At 42.3% G+C, this 21,715-nt stretch overlaps 2 protein-coding genes across 4 annotated transcripts in view; one reads left to right on the top strand and one right to left on the bottom strand.

The window, feature by feature from the left end:
* Positions 1 to 830: 830 nt before the first annotated feature.
* LOC126406011 (nucleus accumbens-associated protein 1) lies at positions 831 to 19,833 on the bottom strand. Of its 3 annotated transcripts, none has more exons than XM_050070110.1 (8): positions 19,410 to 19,833; positions 13,382 to 13,535; positions 12,286 to 12,555; positions 9,974 to 10,604; positions 8,389 to 8,559; positions 7,469 to 7,574; positions 7,177 to 7,274; positions 831 to 5,964 (listed from the first exon to the last, which is right to left on the bottom strand). In XM_050070110.1, exons 2-8 carry the CDS (start codon positions 13,505 to 13,507, stop codon positions 5,654 to 5,656), a joined length of 1,713 nt encoding a protein of 570 aa, XP_049926067.1. In that variant the 5' UTR covers positions 13,508 to 13,535; positions 19,410 to 19,833; the 3' UTR covers positions 831 to 5,653. The 3 variants fall into 3 exon arrangements, with proteins under 3 accessions (XP_049926067.1, XP_049926066.1, XP_049926065.1); XM_050070109.1 differs by having other exon boundaries at positions 19,506 to 19,833; XM_050070108.1 differs by lacking the exon at positions 19,410 to 19,833 and adding an exon at positions 18,906 to 19,397.
* Positions 18,435 to 21,715, top strand: part of LOC126406158 (extracellular serine/threonine protein kinase FAM20C-like) — a 44,521-nt gene continuing 41,240 nt past the window's right edge. The window contains exons 1-3 of the mRNA XM_050070336.1: positions 18,435 to 18,590; positions 19,032 to 19,096; positions 19,460 to 19,636. Of these exons, the coding sequence (XP_049926293.1) occupies positions 18,435 to 18,590; positions 19,032 to 19,096; positions 19,460 to 19,636 (398 nt within the window). The remainder of the gene's footprint in view (positions 18,591 to 19,031; positions 19,097 to 19,459; positions 19,637 to 21,715) is intronic.

Below are 21,715 nucleotides of genomic sequence, written 5' to 3'. Positions count from 1 at the left end.
GGTTTCTTAATTTAGATATAGCTGTAAATGTAATTTTTGAGCATAGAAATGGACCTAAATTAACACTGAGATATCAAGTGCATTAATTTCTTTAGGTATAAAGTTGAATGCTCATGTTTTTTTTCAAGGCAATGGTAAATTTCTTAAAGGTCCCAAATTATAAAAACTTAGATTTCCATTTTTTATTTTTTTTCCCTCAATAAAGCAGGTATCGGTGATATATAAACGTGTAAGATATTTTCAATCTCATGGTACTTCCTGGTTAAATAAAAGTTAAATTAATAATTAAATGAATATAAATACTGTTAAAGTGTCCAAACGCTCAATCCACAGAGAAAAACACACAGTCTATAGTCAGAAACTGTGCCTTTTAACAAGCCGTCAGGACTTTGTGAAATTGTGATGTCACAACTATACTATATAAAAGGTAGACACTGCAGTTACAGTGCCATTACAGTCATTCCTCAGTTGCAGTGAAGGTGCAGAAATGCCCAGAGCACAAATGTGGAAGACTCGGAAGCACCGACCAATCAGAGCAGGCTGGGCTATTTCGGAAGGGGGGGCTTAAAGAGACAGGCACCAAAACGGAGCGTTTAAGGCAGAAGCTCAATAAGGATATATTCAGGTAGACAATATGAGAAAAATAATGGGTTTTTTGAACATTAAAGCCTGTAAACATGTTCTAGAGGAAACCCCAAATAAAAGTATGAACCCAAAAATGAGTATGATATAGGACCTTTAATCAAATTTTGTTTCGTTATTTAAAAATTACATAGGAAACACTTTTCTATACATTACCTTTATTCCAGTATCATATATGAAAGGTGTAAAACAACAACCAGGCACTCAACAAGCAGCAAAACAACCCCCCAGTAAATAAAGGAATCGGAGAGAAATTGTTACAAATCTTTTATTAAGATATTCATTATTTAATCCATTTTGACATTTTCTCTATGATTTATATTTATTTATTTATTTTACAGTTGTTAATGTGCAATTACCTTTGATAATGTTGGGTCACAGTTACAGGGCTTTCACGAAGTTATTGGCACTTGGAACACAGAAAGAAATAGGATGAGCAGTACAGGATGTCCACTGGGCGCTACAGGGTTACAGAGGGGCAAGGAGCAGGGGCAAAGACATGGGCAGACCAATTACTGCACAGGTTGTGAAGAAGCGCCGTTTCTGGGTAAATATATACCTCATGCTGCAAGTGCACGACAAACAATCTGACCTCTATGTGTGCGTCTATATATAATATACAGTATTTATCTATACATGTGTATATTCATATTTATATATGTACTGTTTAGTGACAAAAGGTTCCCCATGCCATGCCACACCTTATCTGTTCAAGTGTGTAGGTCTACATGTGTTGTGAGGTGTAAACACATAGGTTGAAATTACAATTAGCTTAGAAAAAAAAAAAAAAATAGAAAAAAAAGATGCATCAAAGCTTTCTATTTTTAAATGCACACAAAGTAAAACACAACCACGCTCACACACCTATTGCAGCTGAGGCAGTGTGCAAGTAGGTCGTGAGTGAGGGACTTTTTAGACATCGGAGAACTGAACATTGACTACAGGTGAAAACCCCTGACAAGTACTGTAACCTTAGTTATTTCTCCTCTAGGCTCATGTGGCGTAATGGTAAGATATTTTGACTGGGTGGTGGAGACCATAGAAATAGAATGAATAGCATTCTACGTAGCAGGATGGTCTGAGCGGCGGCCATTTTTATGTTGACGTATAAACTTTACAATTCAACTTGCAGCAAGTTTGCAAACTTACTGAGGTAAGATTTTGCAGTAGCGATCAAATGAGCAATGGAGTAAGCATTATGGCGTGTAGATCAACACGTTTTCACATCGAAAAGAAAAAGACTGACTAAAATGGTGTGTTTTATGATGAGTTCACGAGCCAATTAAGCGAACATAAGTCTGAGTTTGATGGCAGTGAGAAATTTGGACTAGTGTACGGTTGTATTTTTCAGTTAAATAAGGAACACGTGTAAGAATAGGCCTCTCAAACTAGGGAGTGACATACTTTCTGGCCTCACTGACGTTCTTTGTCACCATAACAACTCACAACAATCACCATTTTCTTTTGTACTCGTCAAATGACCACGGCAAACGCTTCAAAGACCTTTCTATTCTCATTCTATTTCTATGGTGTTGACATTTCTGGATTGGGACAGGGCCGCTGTGTTGCAACAGCAGATTAACGTGGCTTCCTTGGAACCAGTGCTGATTCACTGGTGTTATTTCAGCTCGTCAGTGACTCAGAACAGACTCCAAGTCATTTAGGAGGTCACTGTGTAACATGATTACTGTAAGAAACAGGGGCAGAGGTTTCCTTTCAATATTGTCGAGTGGGCGACACATATGAAACGGGGGATTTAGGGCATAAACACTTCATTTCCTGCTTTCTGGTGATTTTCAGTGCACCGATTTGTGCCTTTTCTGCATCGTTTTATGGTGTAAACGTCTTTAATTACGCCAAAGTAAAAGTCCTCTGATGCTTTCATGTTTTTTTTTTTTTTTTTTTAGAGGGGGGCAAATGCACGGTCTAAATATTGGGAGATGTAACCCCTGCGTCCCACCCAAAATAAAGGCTTCATTTTTTCAGTTTTTGTCTTTACGTTTTTTTTTTTTTGGTTTTTCTGTGGGAAACTCTAGTAGAACTAATTGTTATTACACTCTGATTTCATTAATATGTCTATGAAGGGTGCATTTAAACAGTAATTTGGCTGTTGTCATGCCTGGATGTATGTCTCTAGGGCAGAAACATTGACTGATTTAGTAGCCATTATGTTAAAAAACATACTAAGAGAATATAATTTAATATCATTGCTTGATTCAATGTCCCTATAAATTAACTAAATTAAATTCAGAGGTTCTAATGATGGGCATGTGTCTCGGTCCTTTAACTTTATACACAAAGCAATTATCTAGGAATTTGGTATCATAGTGGATTTACTTTAAAGTCTTGGGTTTGATATATTTAAAATCTGAAATTTTCTGAATATGTAATATGCCAGAAAACTATTTAAGGGATTACAGTAACTTAAAACACACTGATTTATGTCATTGTTAAAACATATTGGGTGAAAACATGAAGATGTAATCTAAGTCAAACTGTAAACTTGGCACAGTCCAAAAGCCACAAAGCAAATCAAGTGTGCATATTCTAATTCAGATTTAGCCACCAAAAACCACTGCTTTGCCTCTCTCTGATACACATGAATAAACTTGTGGAAGTGAAACACGACACCAGCTGCATGGACAGGAAGCACAACAGTCTTCAAAGATACTGGAGAGGTATGTGGGGGAGGGGTGCTCATGTGGCATTTACAGTCAAATGCAGAGCATACTGAGGTTTTGTCGTCATTACCCTTTACAGAATATACAGAATACTTAGAAGGTACTGCATTTTTGTTCTGTCCATATATCAAACCATCTCACTAAACTCGTCTTTATTATTTGAATCAAAAATGAAAATAGGCTGAGCTATATCTATTATGCTTCTAGGTATTCTTTTCAATAAGTGACTCAACCGCTTTGAAGAAGAAACATAAATTCCGTCACGTTTTTCACCCTCTACCCGTCTTCGGAAAAATAGAACCTTTAAAGAAATGCTCCCCAAAGAGGAGAAAGTAATCAATCGGAGCATTTCAGGTTAAGAACACATTCCTAAGTCACACCCGGACCATTTTGTGTCCACCTGCAGGAGGAATAATGAATCCTCTGTGCTGACCCCGTACAGGTCATCCAAGAAGCTTCTAGCAAACACGAACTCTCACACACAGAAAAAGGTCAGTTGTCAACATTTCATAATCAGATGCATCCAGCAACGGAAAGGAAGAACACTTGGGATTTAACTCAACAGTCATCTCGATTATGTACAGTAGGAATTTGTGCCACTTTTAAAAAAGAAAACGCAGGCGGACATGGGAGAAGTAAAGACAGATTCCACCTAAAGGGGTTCAATTGCTACACAACATTTCTCAAAAAAGGTGCATGAACCACTGGTTCTTCTCATTAAGGTGCAGAAACCTCCACTCTGGTGGAAGGTGCAAAAATCATTTCAAACTTGAAAAATAAAACTGTCAGCCATTTTGAATTTCCATCTTAAAGAGGTGTTGTGTTAGATACATGAATAAACTACGTACTGACAGACACAGCCGCGCGACACAGGCTCTCCGTCCTCACCAAAGAAGTGTCTCACACACACATGGATAGTACCATAAAACCTGTTTGCTTTGAGCAAGATTGCCTCCTCGTGACATCACTGTACCCGCCAAGCTTCTGCTTATTGATTTCAATTAAAAGGCACATACCAATACCCATAATTGTTTCCTGTGACTTCTGCATTTGTCAGCAGCTTTTTTCCCCCCAATAATTTCAGTACAAAGAAGAAACTAGCCGAGCTGTCAGATCAATACAACCTTTAGATTTCTACAAGTGATCATTAAAATTGTGGGCCAATGTTTTATCGAAGGAGGCAAACTTTGCAGGTTGGCAACCCAACAGGAAATGGTTATCATAGACAACAGTCAAGCCAGCTGAATCAGTCTTATTATTCCTTTTAAGCGAGTGAACAGAAGATGAAATGCTTCAAATTTAGCAGTTCAACTGCTCATTCCATCACTCTGAACTGTCAAATAAAGATAAAAATAAACGACTAAGGGTCCTATGATAAGACTGCTTTATTATACTCCTTTTTTTATGCAAAAATAGCACTTTTCCTTATTTGACAAGACCTCTTTCAATAAAACACGAAGATAGAGATTTTAAAACAATCCCTCTCACTCTCTTTGCTCACGCCGTTCCAGGCATGGGCGCTTGTATAAATATAGTTTGTCTTCTAAAAATATGACCATCTTTGATTACCTGTTGCCCTTTAAATGTTCTTTACAATCATCTCAGTAAAAAGCTTTCCCCTTTCTCTCTGGATCACTTTTTCAGTTCATAGACGGAGAAACATGCTAAAAATTTAGAAAACAGAAAAAGATGAAATAAATTTCTATAAGACACTGCACAGTGAAACACTCAGGTGAGATTCTCTGGTCTCGAGAAAGGTGGTGTGGTGACTAATATTTGCAGGGTGATGAGTGAGAGGTGGAAGGGGAGGAAGAGCAGGTAGTGTTAATGTTTGTTATTGTGTCTGTTTTAAATTTAGTTCCTTTTCCAAGGCTGGAATACAAGCTGTCAGGGTTGCATAGAGAAAACTGCCACTGACACTTACATTCAATATACTTGCCACCTCTACTCCGAACCTGTCCATCCAGCCATCCCTTCCTCCCCAGGCTCTCCCCCATCACCTGCGTTTCAGGGAATGTATTTAATATGCAACAGTGGATGCGCTTACACACCTTAAAAAGACAAGGGGAGGCAGAGGGCAGTTAGGAGAAAACTAAACACCCTCTCACGCTCTCCCTTTCCTCAACTAACTCCATTGTACAGTCATAAAGCAAAAATTAAAGTTTTCATGTCCTGGTTACATCAGGGTAACAGCAACTGTTGACCCGAGCAGTGTAGTATAGACAGTCAGATGTGAGAGATCAGCGTGGGCCAAAGAGTGAGGAGGCAAGCAGAACTGGGGAATACTGGTATGTGTGTCAACAAATTTTAACCTTCCCCGGACACAATGTTCAAAATAACGGTCCTCCGTCCCCGCCCACACCTGGTAGCGATTCACCTGAAGAGCCACCTGACTCCATGCCGGCACCGCCGGCGGCCTCCAGGGAGGCGGGGTCAAAGGCTGGGTCCGCCCCCAGGGTGTCATCCTCCATCTTGACGCCATCGGGGAGGAAAGCGGTGTAGGCGTCACTCTCGGCCATCAGTAGCTTCAGCTTGGGGATCCAGCTCTTACGGACCACGCGTCGGGCGTTGGTGCACATGTCGGCTGCGATGGCGTTCATCTCGCTTTCTTTGAAGCTGGTGGCGAAGTTCTGGCAATAAACTGAGACAGGAAAGGAAAAGAAAACATAGTCAGGCTGATTGTATCTTTGCTGTGAACTACTGTGAAGGATGAAAAATGACTTAAGCATCAATAAATAAATTAAATAATGTATAAATAAATACTGGTATAAATAAATAAATAAATAGAAAAATAAGTAAATAAATGTATAAATAAATATGAAAAAACAAACACTGGATAAATAAATGAATAAATGCATAAATAATTACATGAATAAATAAAAGTATAAATAAACAAATACAGAAATAAATAAATGTGGTTTATTTTTTGTCCTGTTAAATTATCAACTTTTATTTTTTTATTTATTATGGATTTATACATTCATCCATTTACTTCCATGTTTATTTCATCATTTATTTATTTCTTATTTTATTTATCTATTATGTAGTCATTTAATTTAAGCATTAATTAATAAATATATTTATTTATTGATACTTAAGTCATTTTTTTTGGTATGCGCAATACTTAACAACTAATGTATGAATGAATTTAAGCAGTGTGAAGTATCAGAGCTCCTCCTCTTCCTCCTCCTCACACTGTAACACTTGCAGAATTGATAATGCATCTGGTCAATTTGGGGATTACTTCCCGAGATTTTACTGTATATGTTACTCCCTAAACATATGAATGACATCAAAATAAATCCTCAAAAGCTGTCAATTAATGTTGGCAAATACTCGCTAAGAAAGGAAATACACAGAGAGATAATATTTGCAGGACTCCTGCAGATCACTGATTTGTTAATGTAAATTGTAAATGGAGCCGCTCGTTTCTTAAAACACGTCCTGCTGCCTTTCTCATTTCCCTAATGAGATGAAGGCAAATGTGTTCATCTTCAAAGCGAGCCCGAACTTCACTGAGCTCAAGAGTTACACAAGCTACCCTTTTTCATAAACCTATGAACAAATATCACCTGGTTACATGTATATATGTGAACATCAGTGAATGTTGCTATCTAGTGGTGACTGTGGGTTATTACCTAATGCTAAACATGCCAAATGCCAAAACTGACACCGACATTTAGCAGCCAATCATTCAGTTCAGCAACAATGTGCTTCACAATATGCGTGTATATGTAAAATATGACTATGTATGTGTACATGTTCTATCTGTACCCAACATCACAGGCAAATGTGCACATTGTTTGCATGCTTGTGGGCAAACACCCGCAGACAGAAACACATGTTCGCTCACATTTGACCGCATGCAGAACTCTGTTGTCCAGGGGCTTGCGGCTCGGGTCGTTGGTGGATGAGCGGATGCCTGTTCCACAGCTGTTGGCCAGAGTATTCCTGGTGCAGCAAAAATAAGAAGGCGTGGCAGAGAACACAGAGCAGAGGAAAACAAAAATAGTCATTATAGCCCTTTAATGGCAGCAGATAAAAAAAATACATTAATCTCTATATTTAAAAAAAAAAAGCTTTAGCTAACTTCACATGAAACACTTGCAGAAATAGACCCAGACACGCAGACAGCAGGAACAAACCTGTCAAAGAAGGCGGCCAGCAGCCTCCTAAGCAGCACCTTGTGTCTGGTCCCCGCGCTCACATGACAGTTCATTAGCTGGGCTCGCGATATATACACAGAAGTACCTGCAAAGACACCAAGAATATTAACAACATCATCAGTACTTAGCAACACTTAAGACTTATTTACTGTTTCGCTTTGTGTCAGCTTGATCTATTCAAGTTCAGAATTTGTGGGTCATATACAGTCATATGATTCACTTTGATTTACTGGAACTGACTATTTGTTTATTTAGTGGCAAGTCTGATTCATATCAAACATTGCAGCTGTGGGTGGGGAGAGAGGAGGCTGTGCTTCAGTTATGTCATAGTGTAGAGTCTTGCTTTTGCTTCCTTGCCATCTTAAATAACTTAAGTTCCTTAATATTATTATGCACAACACATTTTTCTTGTATTTTCATTTCACTATTAAACCATATGTTACCACCCTCCTTTTTTCCTTTATTTATTCATGTCTCTCTCACTCTCTTGCTCAATCAAAGACACACAAACACACACTATATTGTAAGGTATGTAACCCAGCCTGTAAGGTAACACAGATGTTGCCACAGGATGTCCTTGACATAAACACTCTGAGGCGAATGTGCAGTACTGCAGCGTAATCTGCATACCAATGCCAAGCCCGGTCATTTGAGGACAGCTTCCTCTACATATGTGTGTACATATCATTGCTATTGGCCTCTTCCTGTTTAGACCCCTTGAATCAACTAACACTGGTGTATTGCTGCATATATATTTCATAGCTCTAGTGTGTGTTTCTCAAGACTTTACATAAACAAAAACAATTCTGTGAAATTTACCAGCTCCTCTGAAATTCAAGTCTGTCTGTTGTAAAGACAGTTTTCTTTGTTGAGAACACAGACGCACACACAAACCATACCTGAGACTAACTCGAGTTTCTCAGCAGGGTCTCCTTCCTCGTACAGTTTGGGATGACAGCGGTTGCCTATCTGAGCGATGAGTTCTGCGGGGAGACATGTGAGGTCTCTGCCTCGCATCCGACCCCGTGTCTCTGTGTGGTCTGGTAGAGCTTCGACACGCTCTCCGGCTGCTGGACAAAGACAATTACTGCAAAGTTAGAATAAACCACATCACTTTTACACTTTTGCACAGAGCAATGCCTGCTAAAACCGGAAACACATCAGATCACTCAGGGTGTAAATCACAAGTTTAAACACAATACAGTATTATATTGATTCTTTGGACAACAATATATTTGCTAATTTCATTAAGACTGACATGATGCGATTTGGATTAGATTCAATTCAGGGGCCTGTGATCGATTTGAGACGACATCAGTAAATGTCCTTGTTGTCTTTTTTCTTGGCTGCTTGCCATTACCTGCCTGGTGATAAGCAGCTAGCACCTTTTGAATGTTTATAAAGGAGTAGGTGTGCTTGGACGGAAATGGTGACACAGATGTGCCATGGGAATGTCAAAATAATGGCTTATCTTAAAGATGATGATATGCGGGATTTATACTTCTGCGCCAAATCAACGTTGTACCTACAGTGCAGGAAAATGTCCTAGAAATGTAACTACACATCATGGCGACACAGACCTCCTGTCTATTTTTGTAAGCGGAGACCATTTCCCTCAGAGGAAACAAAGCTTTTACTTACTTTAATTTCACAGATAAGAAACAATAAATTGTGAAGACAATAAAGCCTCCACAAAATAGCATTTTAAGTCATGTGTGTGATTTATCCTGGCTTCATTTGAGTAGAGGAAATCTCCGCTTGTCGCTAGGCTAATCTATAAAATGTAAAATGCCATAGGCTCGTGCTAATAACGTTAGCATGTTATATTTGTTTGGAAAAACACGTTTAGTATAGGACAGTTGTTTAGTCCGTGAACTTTGTGAGTTGTAATAGAGTTGAATTTTGTAACGTCACCTTTGTTAAATGTTGCTGTTGTCCTTGGCTTCATATGAGTAGAGGAAATGTAAGTTAGACGCTAGGCTAATTTATACAATATAAAATGCCATAGGCTTGTGCTAAAACGTTAGCATGTTATATTTGTGGGGAAAATGTGTCCAGATAAAGACAAGTGTTTGTCTGTGAATGAGACAAGTGTTTGTCTGTGAATGCTGCGAGTTATAGTGAAGATGATTTGTGTACTTGTGTTTGAAATTGTCTCTATTAAACCATGTTTAATGTGTGTTTAATGTGTGTTTGGGCGTGTTTTGAATCAACTAAACTATACAGCACTTCACAGAAACCCTATCGCCGACTAGTGTTTTGGAGGTGTAACTGCAAAGTGACACACAGGCCACCACACAAGAATAATGGCTCACATTGGCGTAGGCCACATGTGTAGGCTCCAGCGTAGGCTCTGCATAGAGATGAAGCACAAGTATAAATCCCGCTTAAGATGTAAGTGGACATGAACCTTAGACCACATGACACATGTTCTCTGTCGTACAAGTGCATTTACACACTACACTATATTACATTACACATTACCTGCAGCTCCCATGTTGAGCATGCTGTACATGGTATACATGTTGCAGATTTGCCTATACTGCTCTTCAGCACATTCCTCTGTCCCCTCTTCCTCTTCTTCATCATCATGGTAACTGATAGGTGAGTCACTGGCGTAGGTGCTCAGGGTGCCAGGGCTGGCTCCTTCTGACATGCCGAGACCTGCCGCTGAGTTTCCGTTGGTGCCAGTGCTGCCACTGAGCCCGCCACTGGCCACCACGCCCGCCAGGCTGGTTACGTTGGCACCCATACCCATGGCCAGTCCGAGGGCTCCGGGGCTCTGAATGGCACTGCCCCGCACCGCCTCCTGGGAATAACGGGCTGCCTTTCTGGCCCCGCCTCCTCCCCCTGAGCCTCCCCCGCCTCCATCTCTGCTGCTGCCGCCCTCCCACAGCCGCTTGGCTACGGGAGTGCAGACCACTGAGTAAGGAGTGGCGGCCTCCGGCTGGCTCGCTGGTTGCTCTGTCTTCACTCGTGATACCAGAGGGAGCGGCGTCAGGCATGAGGCAGGCCGGCCTGCACTGTTACTGGTCTGCGTCACGGGGCTCTGGGGCTCAGAAGTTGGGGCCTCCTCAGCGTGAAGGCCCTGGGAGTCGCAGCTGGGGGAGGAGACCTAGAAACAAATGTATACATCAACTTCGTGTCAGCACACATGAACACACTGATGTGCCAACAGGTAAATGTTTGTTTGAATAATTTTTGCCATGCCGGTGGCTGGGCTGAAGGATGGCCAGGCTGTCTGTCCAACAGCTTGGCACATCAACAACCACTGGCCAGATTCCCTTCACACTTTGTATGATTAGTCAAGTAAATGATGAAATGACCCCCTTCCTGATCTAGAACCATTGTCACACTATAATTTTACTTCCACTAGCACTTTTTACAGACTACTACATGGCAGACTGCCCTTAAATTACTCAGTGCAGACATGCTGCAGATGGAACCTTCCCATTTTTGCTTTTCTTAACTCTGAGCACCATATATATTTCGGACTGTTCCACCTGGAATATAAACTTAATTTTAAACAGTCAATTCACCCAGATAGCAAGAGACATTCCAAATTAATCAAAATATTCAAGCAATGTTGAATAACTGTTGTTTTAACGTCCAATCAAGACTTCCAAATTAAACTTGTGCCAGCGCCCACGATGTTACCTAACCATCAGCTGGACATTGTTCCTGTGCATCCCAGCAATGTTGAGATATGACATTAACACAACCAAATATTGAACTGATATTGACCCACAAAAGGACTCGAACCTGGTCTCCCGGGTGAACGCCCTTTGCTTTATACATTCATCCACCACGACTTTTGATCAACATGGACTTTGATGCTCTTTATATTGTGTCACCTGACTTTTTGGCAAGAGGCCCTGTAGCTAAATCAAAGACGGACCGTTTCTCTTGCTCAGGGCCGAGTTGTGGCTGGTTTTGAGGCTCATGTAACCACTCTTTGTACCGTGGAGTTTTACATATATTAATAAACTGTAACTATAAAATATCTCTCGCAGCAGCAACTCTAGTCCGAGAAAATAATTCACTGGGTGGACTGCCTGCGACTTTTAAGGTGGAACATTTACTTGTTATGTTGCTCAATGCATCAGTTGACACCATGAACCCATCAGTACACCTTAAATTTCAATGTGACAACTTGGACCATTACTTTAGTGTCACTTTTAGTAATGAGTGGATCTTCAAGCCTTTAAAATTAATTTCAGCTGGATTATGTGAACTGCATTCTAATCCTTCCTTCGTTCCTGTGGACTCCAGCAACACTAAACCCCTGAGCTTGCCTGAGAAGGACTAAATGCACAAACCTGCTATTTTTAAATAACCCATGGAGAGAGACTCTCACTGCAGCCTGTTTTATTTTGCTCTGAAAATGTTGGCATTCAACCCTGTTCTGTGGATGATAAACAAGGTGCAGACTGATAAAGGAGGAAATGCAGTGAGTGCTGGACGCAGCAGTGTGACAACAACCCCGCCCACATGAAAGAGTGCTGTTTGCGGTGGAAACGCTAGGGTCTTAGTACCATGTCTGAAGGGTTATTTTTGGTTCCAAAGGTACCATACTGAACGTGTTCGGTGGAAACGGGGCTATAATATACATGTAGATATACATAAATGGCATAAACGTCTTTATGTTTAAAAAATAGGCGATGAGTAATACTAGTCTTAGGATGTGGAGTAGATGCAGTTTTTGAAAATGGTGTTTGGCCTTTTCAGATTGTATGTCCCAGCTAACTTTGTTTCCTGCTTTGACAAGTTTCTCCTGAAAACCATTTCAGCCTTACCTTGAGGAAGAACTCAGTGCCTTTTTCCATGATCTGTTGGATCTGCAGGAAGCCGGCGGTATACATGAGGAGAAACTGGTCCCCCACCGTCATGCTGAGGCGGCCTGTGTAGCAGAAAGACAAAATCTGCTGGAAGCTCTGGGGCTGCACAGCCGATGGGAGCTCCACTACGGTTGGGCTCGTCTCATTGCTGCTCCCGCCTCCACTATTGTTGCTGCTGAAGAGGTCCCGGAAATAAGAACTGCTAGCAGCCAGCACAGCTCGATGGGCCTGAGACCAAAGCAGATAAGTAATCCAATTAGAAATTAGAGGAGAAAATTAAATGTCAGATTATAGGTATGTACTCTTCTCTCTCACTTCATGATTTAAAATCAAAGAGTTCCTTGATGCAAAGACAAGGTCACAAGAGACTCTTATAAACTAATATACTGATTCATTTAGGGCTGGATATCATTCTAATTTGCCAATAAAAGATAATAACCATTAAGCAAGAATTTAGTGCCAAGTAATGCAGAATCTAGTCAGTGTTTAAGTATGTAGTTCTCCCAGTGTTCTTGGAAAAAATACTGTACTTAAAGTGACAGCTCTCGTTGGGGTCATTGAAATGGTGGGACCTAAGAACAAGGTTACAGGACAGAGAGAGTCTCAGGGACTCGGGGCTCTGCAATTGGAGGCAATCATACACATTATCTTTACAGGCAAAGTGGAAAATGACATGCTATGAAGGAGGTCCAACTGTCATTTTAAGTGAAGACTACAAACAGGGGATCTAACTTATTGTCAAACCTTCAAAAAGAGGAAGAATTTAGCAAAACATCTCAAAATCCTACTGGGATGAAAGAGTGTCATTATTCTAGGTTGGATAACACACTGCAGTTGCAAAGTTACAAAACAGTTAAAACCGCTGCCCCCACTTTCAGACTGTCCAAACAGCACTTCTTTTGAAGTATACTGCCATTCCATCCTCCATGCAACATGGCTGCCATGGAGACACAGGAATACTGTTTACACCCAAGCCTTAACTTCTCCAAATTTAGCCTCAACCTTCAATATCAGTGTAAGTTCCATCATGAAAACAATAATAACTCATCAGTACCTTGAAGGAATGGCCCTTGACCACCACAGAGACATCGCAGTAGAGGCCCTGCAGCCGCTGCTCATTCAGACACTCTAGAACATTGTTGCCGAAGTTTGGGATCGCCATCTGGAGGGTCTGGGCCATGGTGCGCCTACGCACACCACCAAAGGGTCTTGTTGGGAAAGAAACAAAGAGAAATGACAAAGTTACAATAAATGACAGTGAAACTCCATCCACACACAAACTCTGTGTACATACCACTGCTTATTAAACATGGGTTCAGCTTCACTTGGAAGCATCAGGCTGTTGCACTTTATACCTTGGGTCAGCATACGTAGAGTCATAAACATTACTACTCAAGAGGGTTTTGATTGTAGGTTTTACAAAGGTCGTCAAATGAACTTCAATGCTTTTTCGATACCACATATTTAAAATGGTACAATTTCCATTAACTATACACTTGATAGAACTGAAAGTACTGAAGCTTCCAGCGCCCTTTTTCCACACCACACCCATATTACATCTAAGCCTTCATTGTGATCTCAACTACATGCCTGTAAAGTTTCATGAACCAGGGGCGTAAACCGGGGGGCCAATGGCCTTTTCACTACCTCCAGCACCCTTGCTCGGCCCATACCCATCTTTGAACTCATTACACACATGAAAAGTTTCGTGACTCTATCTTGCACGGTTGCAAAGTTACAGCGCTGACAAACTCTGTCCACAGACGGACATATAAACACCTGATAAAATACTTATAATGGCTTCTGTGGTCGTTCCCGCCACAATAGGTCTCCAGGACCACATTTTGCCATGATGACACACACAGACTCGCATGGTGAAAGCAATACCAGCTGTCAAGACGTTGTCGTGGCTGGTTAAAAAAAAAAAACAGATCTACAATCAGATTTTCAACCCAAGGCTAGGCAGACCATACAATGGGAAAGAAAAATCAACTGGTCCTCAACCTGTAGTTGTTACGATACTCTCTCCAGCAACGAACCCACCGCGTGACTGGAGGTGTGTGACTTTCGCTTTACCACTACTGTGTAAAGGTTTGTTAAAAGAAAAAAGAAAAAAAACAATCTTTTTGTGTGACTTTTTTTCTTTTGCCATGGTATTGAAAGATACACTGAGTATTGATTTTTTAATACTAGTAATGTACTGAAGTTTACTATTCTGGTATTGTAACAACCGTAGTTTTTAAATGTCTTTATCTCTGGTCATGAGCAGAGTCATTGTCCCAAGTGGGACAAGTTGGGCAGGCCCTTTTACAACAATGACAAAAACTGTTTTATCCTGTGCTGTGTCTTTGGTGTTACAAGGGTATCAGCAGGAAATGTGAGGAGGAGGAGGAGGAGGAGGAGTAGGGGTAATGTAACATGGCTGTGTTAAAAGACAAAAAGCTGAGGGAGAGCAGACCTAAAACAAAACTGGTGAGGAATGTCAGACTCTTACATTAATGGACACAATAAAACCTCTGACAGTCTGTCACTGGGACAAAGTAATTCCAAACATACACTAAATCTAATGGAAGTCTATTTTTTATTGCCACTGTGCCAAACTGTTCATAATGAAACACCTCTTTTCTAAAGAAAATAAGTCCTGAATTAGCATTCTATCCCTTGGCATATCCAATCGACATAGACCACAAATATTTCTTCACACAGCCCTACTGAAGGCTTTTGGCAGGCGCAAAAGACGTTGATATTTGAAACAAAGTTTGGTTGAAGCTTCCACGGATAATCTACATTGCATTAATCCTATACGTCACTTCAGCCTTGCAGTCGTTGTTATTGCCAAGAGCAGTCTCAGTAAGAGCCTTTTTATTTTCTGTCTTCTATGAGCTATAAAACCCTGTGTCCTTAGATAACTGGGTCATGTTCTGTTATTCTATGTGGAAAAGTGCGCGGCCTAAACAAACACCACATAGCATGTTTCCATTCACTTCTCTAAACAGTCGACAGCAAACATACCCTTGCTCTGCACCCTCTCGGAGATTTCTATATTATGCATGTCAATATTAAATTAAAGTGAAGCAAAGTTCCCTCTGCTGAGGGTATGAAGAACACTATGTGCAGGCTATGTGACTGCTTGATTCTGTGAGATAGTGAGATAGCTTTGTGTTCAGAGTCAGGATATTTAAAGACACCAGATATTTTCTTTAGAATCGTATACATGACCTCATTCTACACAATAGCACGGGTAGAATCTACTTCTCAGTACAGGGATCAACATGTATTTAAAGGTCCAGTGTGTAACATTTAGAGGGATTTAGAGGCATTTAGTGCTGATGATTGCACATTGCAGCTAGTTGGACACTTCTCCCGGTTAGAATTCCTTCAGTGCTCATTGTTCAGGAGGTTTTTACCAGGAGCTGAATCATCCGCAGAAGTCTTTTTCTCTCAAACAAATGGACCAGGTGATTAAAACTTGTAAAAAATACTGGGAAAAAAGGAGTTTCACGTTGCAAATCAGTTTGTCTGATTCTATATCAAGCTAGTGTTTGGTTTGTCCGTTCTGGGCTACTGTAAGCCTCTTTTACTCTGCTTCATCAAGGTGGGAATTTCACACCGTTATGCTGCCTCGCTGTTCTGTGTAAAAGGTACAATCGCAGGATGGGGGGACGGAGTTGTCTCGCCTTTAAGTCGGCATCTGAGGCAGTGACACCACCGAGATGATGTCTTTATAAAAAGGACAGCCAGCAGGAGGGAAGGCGTGTGATGTTTTTATGACATGTTATGCGTGAGACCCACTGCAGGAGCTTTAGAAAGTAGCTGATCACAGTTAGCAGCTAACTCAAAGAGAGAGAACAGTGTCTGAAAATATCTGCAAATTAGGAAAACAATGAGGTCTGGGAGCTTCTTACCCTCCGAGAGGACGAGATCAGCTGCCATATGATGTATATATAAGTCACACTAGAGGCTAACAAAATGGTATGACATGTCACACCCCTCGCGCTTCTTTTGTTTCCCTGATGCCTGCATGCTGTCTAAAATCAAACACTGGAGTCGCATGATGCTGCTGTGGTTTGTTTCTGTGTAAAAATGCAAAGGTGGCATCAAGAAGAGACTTTATAGCAGCCCTATGGCTCGATCTCTGTGTAAAGAAGGCTGTAGACACATGGTGGTGCAACATGGCCACCATGTCTCAGGGCCTACTCCTTGTGTGGTAGGAGTGGGGGGAAAAAAATCAATACAGCATAGTATTGTGATATTTTGTGTGGCAATATTGTATCGATACACAGACAGCAAGTATTTTTTTTTTATATAAATATTTAATACTGAGAAAACAAATTAAACTTTTGGTAGCCTGCTAGAATGATAAAATTCAATTGCTTTTCCAGTCCACTAGATTCATTTCTGCTGCAATAAAACTGATTGAAGTGAGAGACTTTATCTTTAAAACCTGATCTTATCAGATAAAACAGATGCCAACAAATTGTTTCTGTGGGGACATAATGTACTGTTGAAAAGGTAATATATTGCAATAAGTTATTGCAATGCTCAGCATATCTGAGAACATTTAAAATCACAATGTAGACATAACCTGCTTTTTCTAAAAGAACAAAAACACCACTGTTCTTATTTTCGGGTGATATTCCACTAATGAAAACATACTTATAATATCACATTCTCTTTCTGCCAACATATGCGGCTAAATGCGACACACTGGACCTTTAAGCATTATATGCCCTCTGTACCCACAACCTCCACAATCACAGCTAAGAATACAACAGATCCATTGATAAGCCCACATGGAATTTCATTGGCCATTAACCTTTACTTAAAGGGGAATACCAGTCATAAGTGTTTTCACATACATACACAGACACAGCTACACAGATGAGTAAACAGGCCTAGATAAAGCTGCTCTTTGCACGGATGCTCTTTACCACTTAAAAGTGTTGCATTGAGTGCAAGCTGCACACACACATGTACATACCAAGCAAAAGCAATCTCTGACACTGTGAGAACAAAACTGATTGAAGCCCACCCTGCGAGAGGCATGCAACCAACTTTGGTGGGACTGACTGATGAGGGCCGGAGTGAGCTGCCCCATCATATCCAAAGCCTTTCATTTGGGACCTCGCCAAGCTCCAGGGTAAAGAGAAATGCTCTCTTTGTCTCTGTCTCACTCAAGCTCCCTCTCCCTCATACTAAAACACAGATGCGCACACACAAACTCAAACAAACCCACAAAAGGCACACTGAGTCACACACAGACATTAGACAATACTGCTTGTTTACAGTTTGGCGAGCCGCAGTAAGCACACATGCGTGCACATAAAGACACACAAACACGGGGCTGAGAGCAGGGTGTGTTTGCACAGTTTGCCCTGACAGTGAGAGAGAATGTGACTGTGTGTGTGTGTGTGTGTGTGTGTGTGTGTGTGTGTGTGTGTGTGTGTGTGTGTGTGCATGTGTGTCTTTATGCACCAAGGAGGGGCAGTGAGGCCTGCAGAGATGAGAGGGATCATCTCAGGTCCTTCTTCCATTAAATATATAGAGCGCAGCAATGTGAACAAATGAAATTCACCCCAACTCACCCTGTGGCATAATACCAGCCAGCCTGCTGAGGAAAGTAGGTCAAACATACTCACAACATACTTAAGACCTTTTCATAGTAAGCCTTAAGAATGTTTCTCCCACATTGAAAAAGGCTTATGTTATGTTATGATGGGGCAGCTGTCAACATATTTCGGAGCTTATACTGTCTGAATACTTTCCAGTTTATCCAGTTCCACCATTGAAAAACAGCATGGGCTCTTACACTGCTGTGTGAATGATTACTGTGGAGTCATTGGTGCAGCTGGCACACAATGCATTCCCTCTATAGGCATTTCCTGGTTCTCATGTGCCCATGCCTGCATGGCTGTGCTGCTCCTATCAAGTAAAGACATATGCACAGGCCTGATTCGTGATTATTCTTATATAACAGGGAGGTCCTGAATATAAAGCAGCACAGACATGAAAAGATCCTAAACTTCTAAACTCCATATCTCTGAAGCTGTACCCATGCATACCCTATGCATGCACCGGACCGCACTGATATGTTTAAAGGAGAAAGGATGCCGGGTAATGGGGAGCAGATAGGGAGCTCTTTAACACACCGCGCCGTGTGCCAGCCTACCCGCCGGGAGTGCTCCACTGTCTGCTGGCACCGGAGCCGGGAGGCGACGGGAGGGGGGCGACACAGGATGGCAGCAAGCCCCGGTGATACCCGGGTGAGGGCGACGGTGTGTTCCTGTTTACGCGCCGTCAAATGCCATTTAAGTACATTAATCCAAACCATCTCTAGCAGACTGAGCCGTCGTAGTTTGTCCCCATCTCCCCTGTGGCTGACAGCGCTGAAATGTTTGATGCCCTCTCCCATCCGCAGCAGGCCTATAGGAGGTGGCTAATGGCTAAGCTAACACTACTGTTAAATATTTTGGGTTCGCCCCGGCGCACCATCCACCTCATGCACACTCAGCGCCCAGCTGCACAATGTCAAGCATTTCCGCGATCGGCCCCACTCAAAATATAAACAAGACACTTACTGAATGTGCGGACGAGGTAGCTGTGCTGCGACGCCGGTTGTCAAGCCCAAATGTTGCTTATTTAAATATTTTGGTGATGGGGGAAATCGCTCCCCCTGCCATTCTCCATTCTACCGACATCAACAGGTCATCCCAGGACACGCAGCAGCTGAGGGCGAGCCAGACGGAACCAGTGCGGCACGGAGCGGGGGGTGGGAGCACAACAAGGCACAATTCTTTACAACCGGCTCTCGCAAGTGCTGCCGTGCCAAAAAAGCCCTGAGTGCCATCGCATTTTCGCATATTTGGGAGAAGAGCTACATGAGATTAACCGTTTAACTACACTTTGATGATAGGGCGCATTTCACGGGAAAAGGCTGGAATGGGCTAAAGAAAGTTTCGGACTGTTCCAACTTGGACCCGTCCCCTAAGTGGCACACTTATCCCAAACTTTAATTGTCCCGTATTTACTGAACCGTTCATCGTCAACCCAAATCCCCCAGCGCTAAGGACACCGGAACATACCTCTCTGCCCTCTCCGCCCTCCCCCTCCTCCTCCGCCGGTGAATCCTCAGACGACCCCGGCAGGACGCCTCGCACAACGGCAGACAAGACACTCACCCCCTCGCTGGGAAGTTGATGCAGAGCGTTGGTTCAAAGGAGGAGACGCAGCGCTCCCTCTCCCCGCTTTCCCTTGCTCCAGGCTGCCATTCAGTGTGCGCGAAACGCCGAGAGCAGAGCCATCGAGGGCGGTACAGTATCCCAGGGGATTGCGGAACACAGAGCTACTGATCGCACGGCACAGAAGAGGAGGAAGACAAGCATGACGCGCTCGTCATTCAATCGCATGATCGTTCCGAGCGCAGCCTCAATTTGGGGAGACCTATCCCACGGCGTGGACTGTTTGCGCATTGGCACAGCAACAGCAGTAGCCTGCAAGGGGAAACCGTCCCCCCCATCCCACCCCATCCCCCTGCATATAAGCGATACAATTGGGAAAAGTAGGCCGTGCGTGCGTGCGTGTGTGTGTACTTATTTAACTTGAGTGAACTCGGCGCGCGCATTTAAAGTTGAGATAAAGCCGCGCCCTCGTTGGCTGTAAACAAGTGAAACCTTATGTGCAAAATACAGGGTGCTATGATGCAATGACACCTATCACACCTGCACACACCCTGGTCAAATGCACCTGGGCACGTGCCCGTGCACTATTTGTCTATAATATATAAATAATTACCAAAACAGAGAGCCGTGAAATAAATAAATAAATAAATAAATAAATAAAAGGGAGCACTATATTACACCCACAGCTAGTAAGAGACCAAATCACATTTTGTTTAAAAAGCCAGTACCTGACTGAATAAATGACCTCTTGTATCTATTTATGTCCCCTCCAGGGAGGTAAAACCTTTCACCTTGATGGAAGCAAATTAAACTCATTATAAAAAGGGTGCTGGTACCATATGGTGGCAATGTGTGGGAATGTGTAGGCTATATAAAATGACAAAAGTAACAATAACTTGTGACTTTCTCTGAGCAGAAGTAAACTCACTGATCTGTTACACTGGTGATACAACTGTGATCACTCAGTTCTCAATTAGGATTTTAAACAGAATATACAGACCTACACTAAACTATCCGTCCATCCATTTTCATCCACTTATCCAGGGCCAGGTCGTGGGGGTAGCAGGCCAACAAAGCACCCCAGACGTTCCTCTCCCCAGCAACACTTTCCAGCTCCTCCTGAGGGACCCCAAGGCGTTCCCAGGCCAGATGAGATATGTAATCCCTTCAGCGTGTCCTGGGTCTGCCCCAGGGCCTTCTACTTCCTCCGAGAACTGCCACCTTAACGTGGTGGAGGGGTTTGCGTGTCCCTTTGAACCTGGGAGCAGTGTTGTCCAGGGCTAGTAGCCCCTGGTAGGGTTTCCCAAGGCAAAGTGGTCCCAGGGGCCAGACTAAGAGTGATTCAAGAAGACCTTGATGGAACGGACTATTCTGACGTTGGGCACCTCGCCCAGTATGGGGACACTGGGGTTCCCAGCAGGCAGGGGCGGGGCCCTGGGTGTGCCGATCCCTAGCATTGTGGACTATGAGTTTCCCGTTATTTTTTATAACTGATATAGCTCAATTTAAAGGTGAATTTAAGGGGATTTTGTCGTGTCCACCGGTGAATTGCAGATTGCAACCAGCTAAAACTTATCCCGGCTAGAATTCCTTCAGCGCTCATTGTTCAGGAGGTTTATTTTTCGGGGGCCAAGAGGTCTTGTCCTCTCCAAAACAAACAGACCAAGCTGGTAAGACACTGAATAAAGCAGTTTCTGTTACAAATCAGTGCATCTCAAATAGTGTTCAGCATCTTGCATGGGCGGCTCCCTTTTCTCTCATAAATTAATGTGTGCTCACCTTTTTCTGATCGTTCAGGAGGTTTTTACTGTGAGCCGAATTATCCACAGAGGTCTCTTCCTCTCCAAAAAGAACAGACCCAGTGATTCAAACTGGTAAAAACACCAAATTATGCAGTTTCACGTTACAAATCCATGTATTTCTGATGCAGCCTGGTGTGTCACTGCAGACGGCTAGTCCAACACATGCCAATGTGTGGTCACCTTATTTCTCCAGTAAGATAAGGATCTTATTCAGGAGGAGGGGGCTTTCACCGGGGGCAGAATTATCCACAGAGGTCTCTTCCTCTCCAAAACAAATGGACCAGGTGATTTAAATGGCTAGAAACAATGGCATTCCACTTACTTTGCTTTTTTTTCTCTCTTTCTCTTTTCTTAGGCTATTCTATTATAGTTATCTGTGCACTTATTTCTCCAATGCGCTATTGTGAC

Source organism: Epinephelus moara, chromosome 18, assembly GCF_006386435.1.
Source record: "Epinephelus moara isolate mb chromosome 18, YSFRI_EMoa_1.0, whole genome shotgun sequence".
NCBI classification, from domain to species: domain Eukaryota; kingdom Metazoa; phylum Chordata; class Actinopteri; order Perciformes; family Serranidae; genus Epinephelus; species Epinephelus moara.
Note: the sequence above shows the minus strand (reverse complement) of the source record. Positions and strands in the feature narration are given on the sequence as shown.

Excerpts from the sequence above, each read along its gene's own strand:
- LOC126406011 (XM_050070110.1), bottom strand. The coding sequence starts at position 13,507 with ATGGCCCAGACCCTCCAGATGGCGATCCCAAACTTCGGCAACAATGTT. Across the intron at positions 12,556-13,381 it reads TCAAGGGCCATTCCTTCAAG|GCCCATCGAGCTGTGCTGGC; the intron begins GTACTGATGAGT and ends CTTTGGTCTCAG. Across the intron at positions 7,275-7,468 it reads CTGGCCGCCTTCTTTGACAG|GAATACTCTGGCCAACAGCT; the intron begins GTTTGTTCCTGC and ends TTGCTGCACCAG.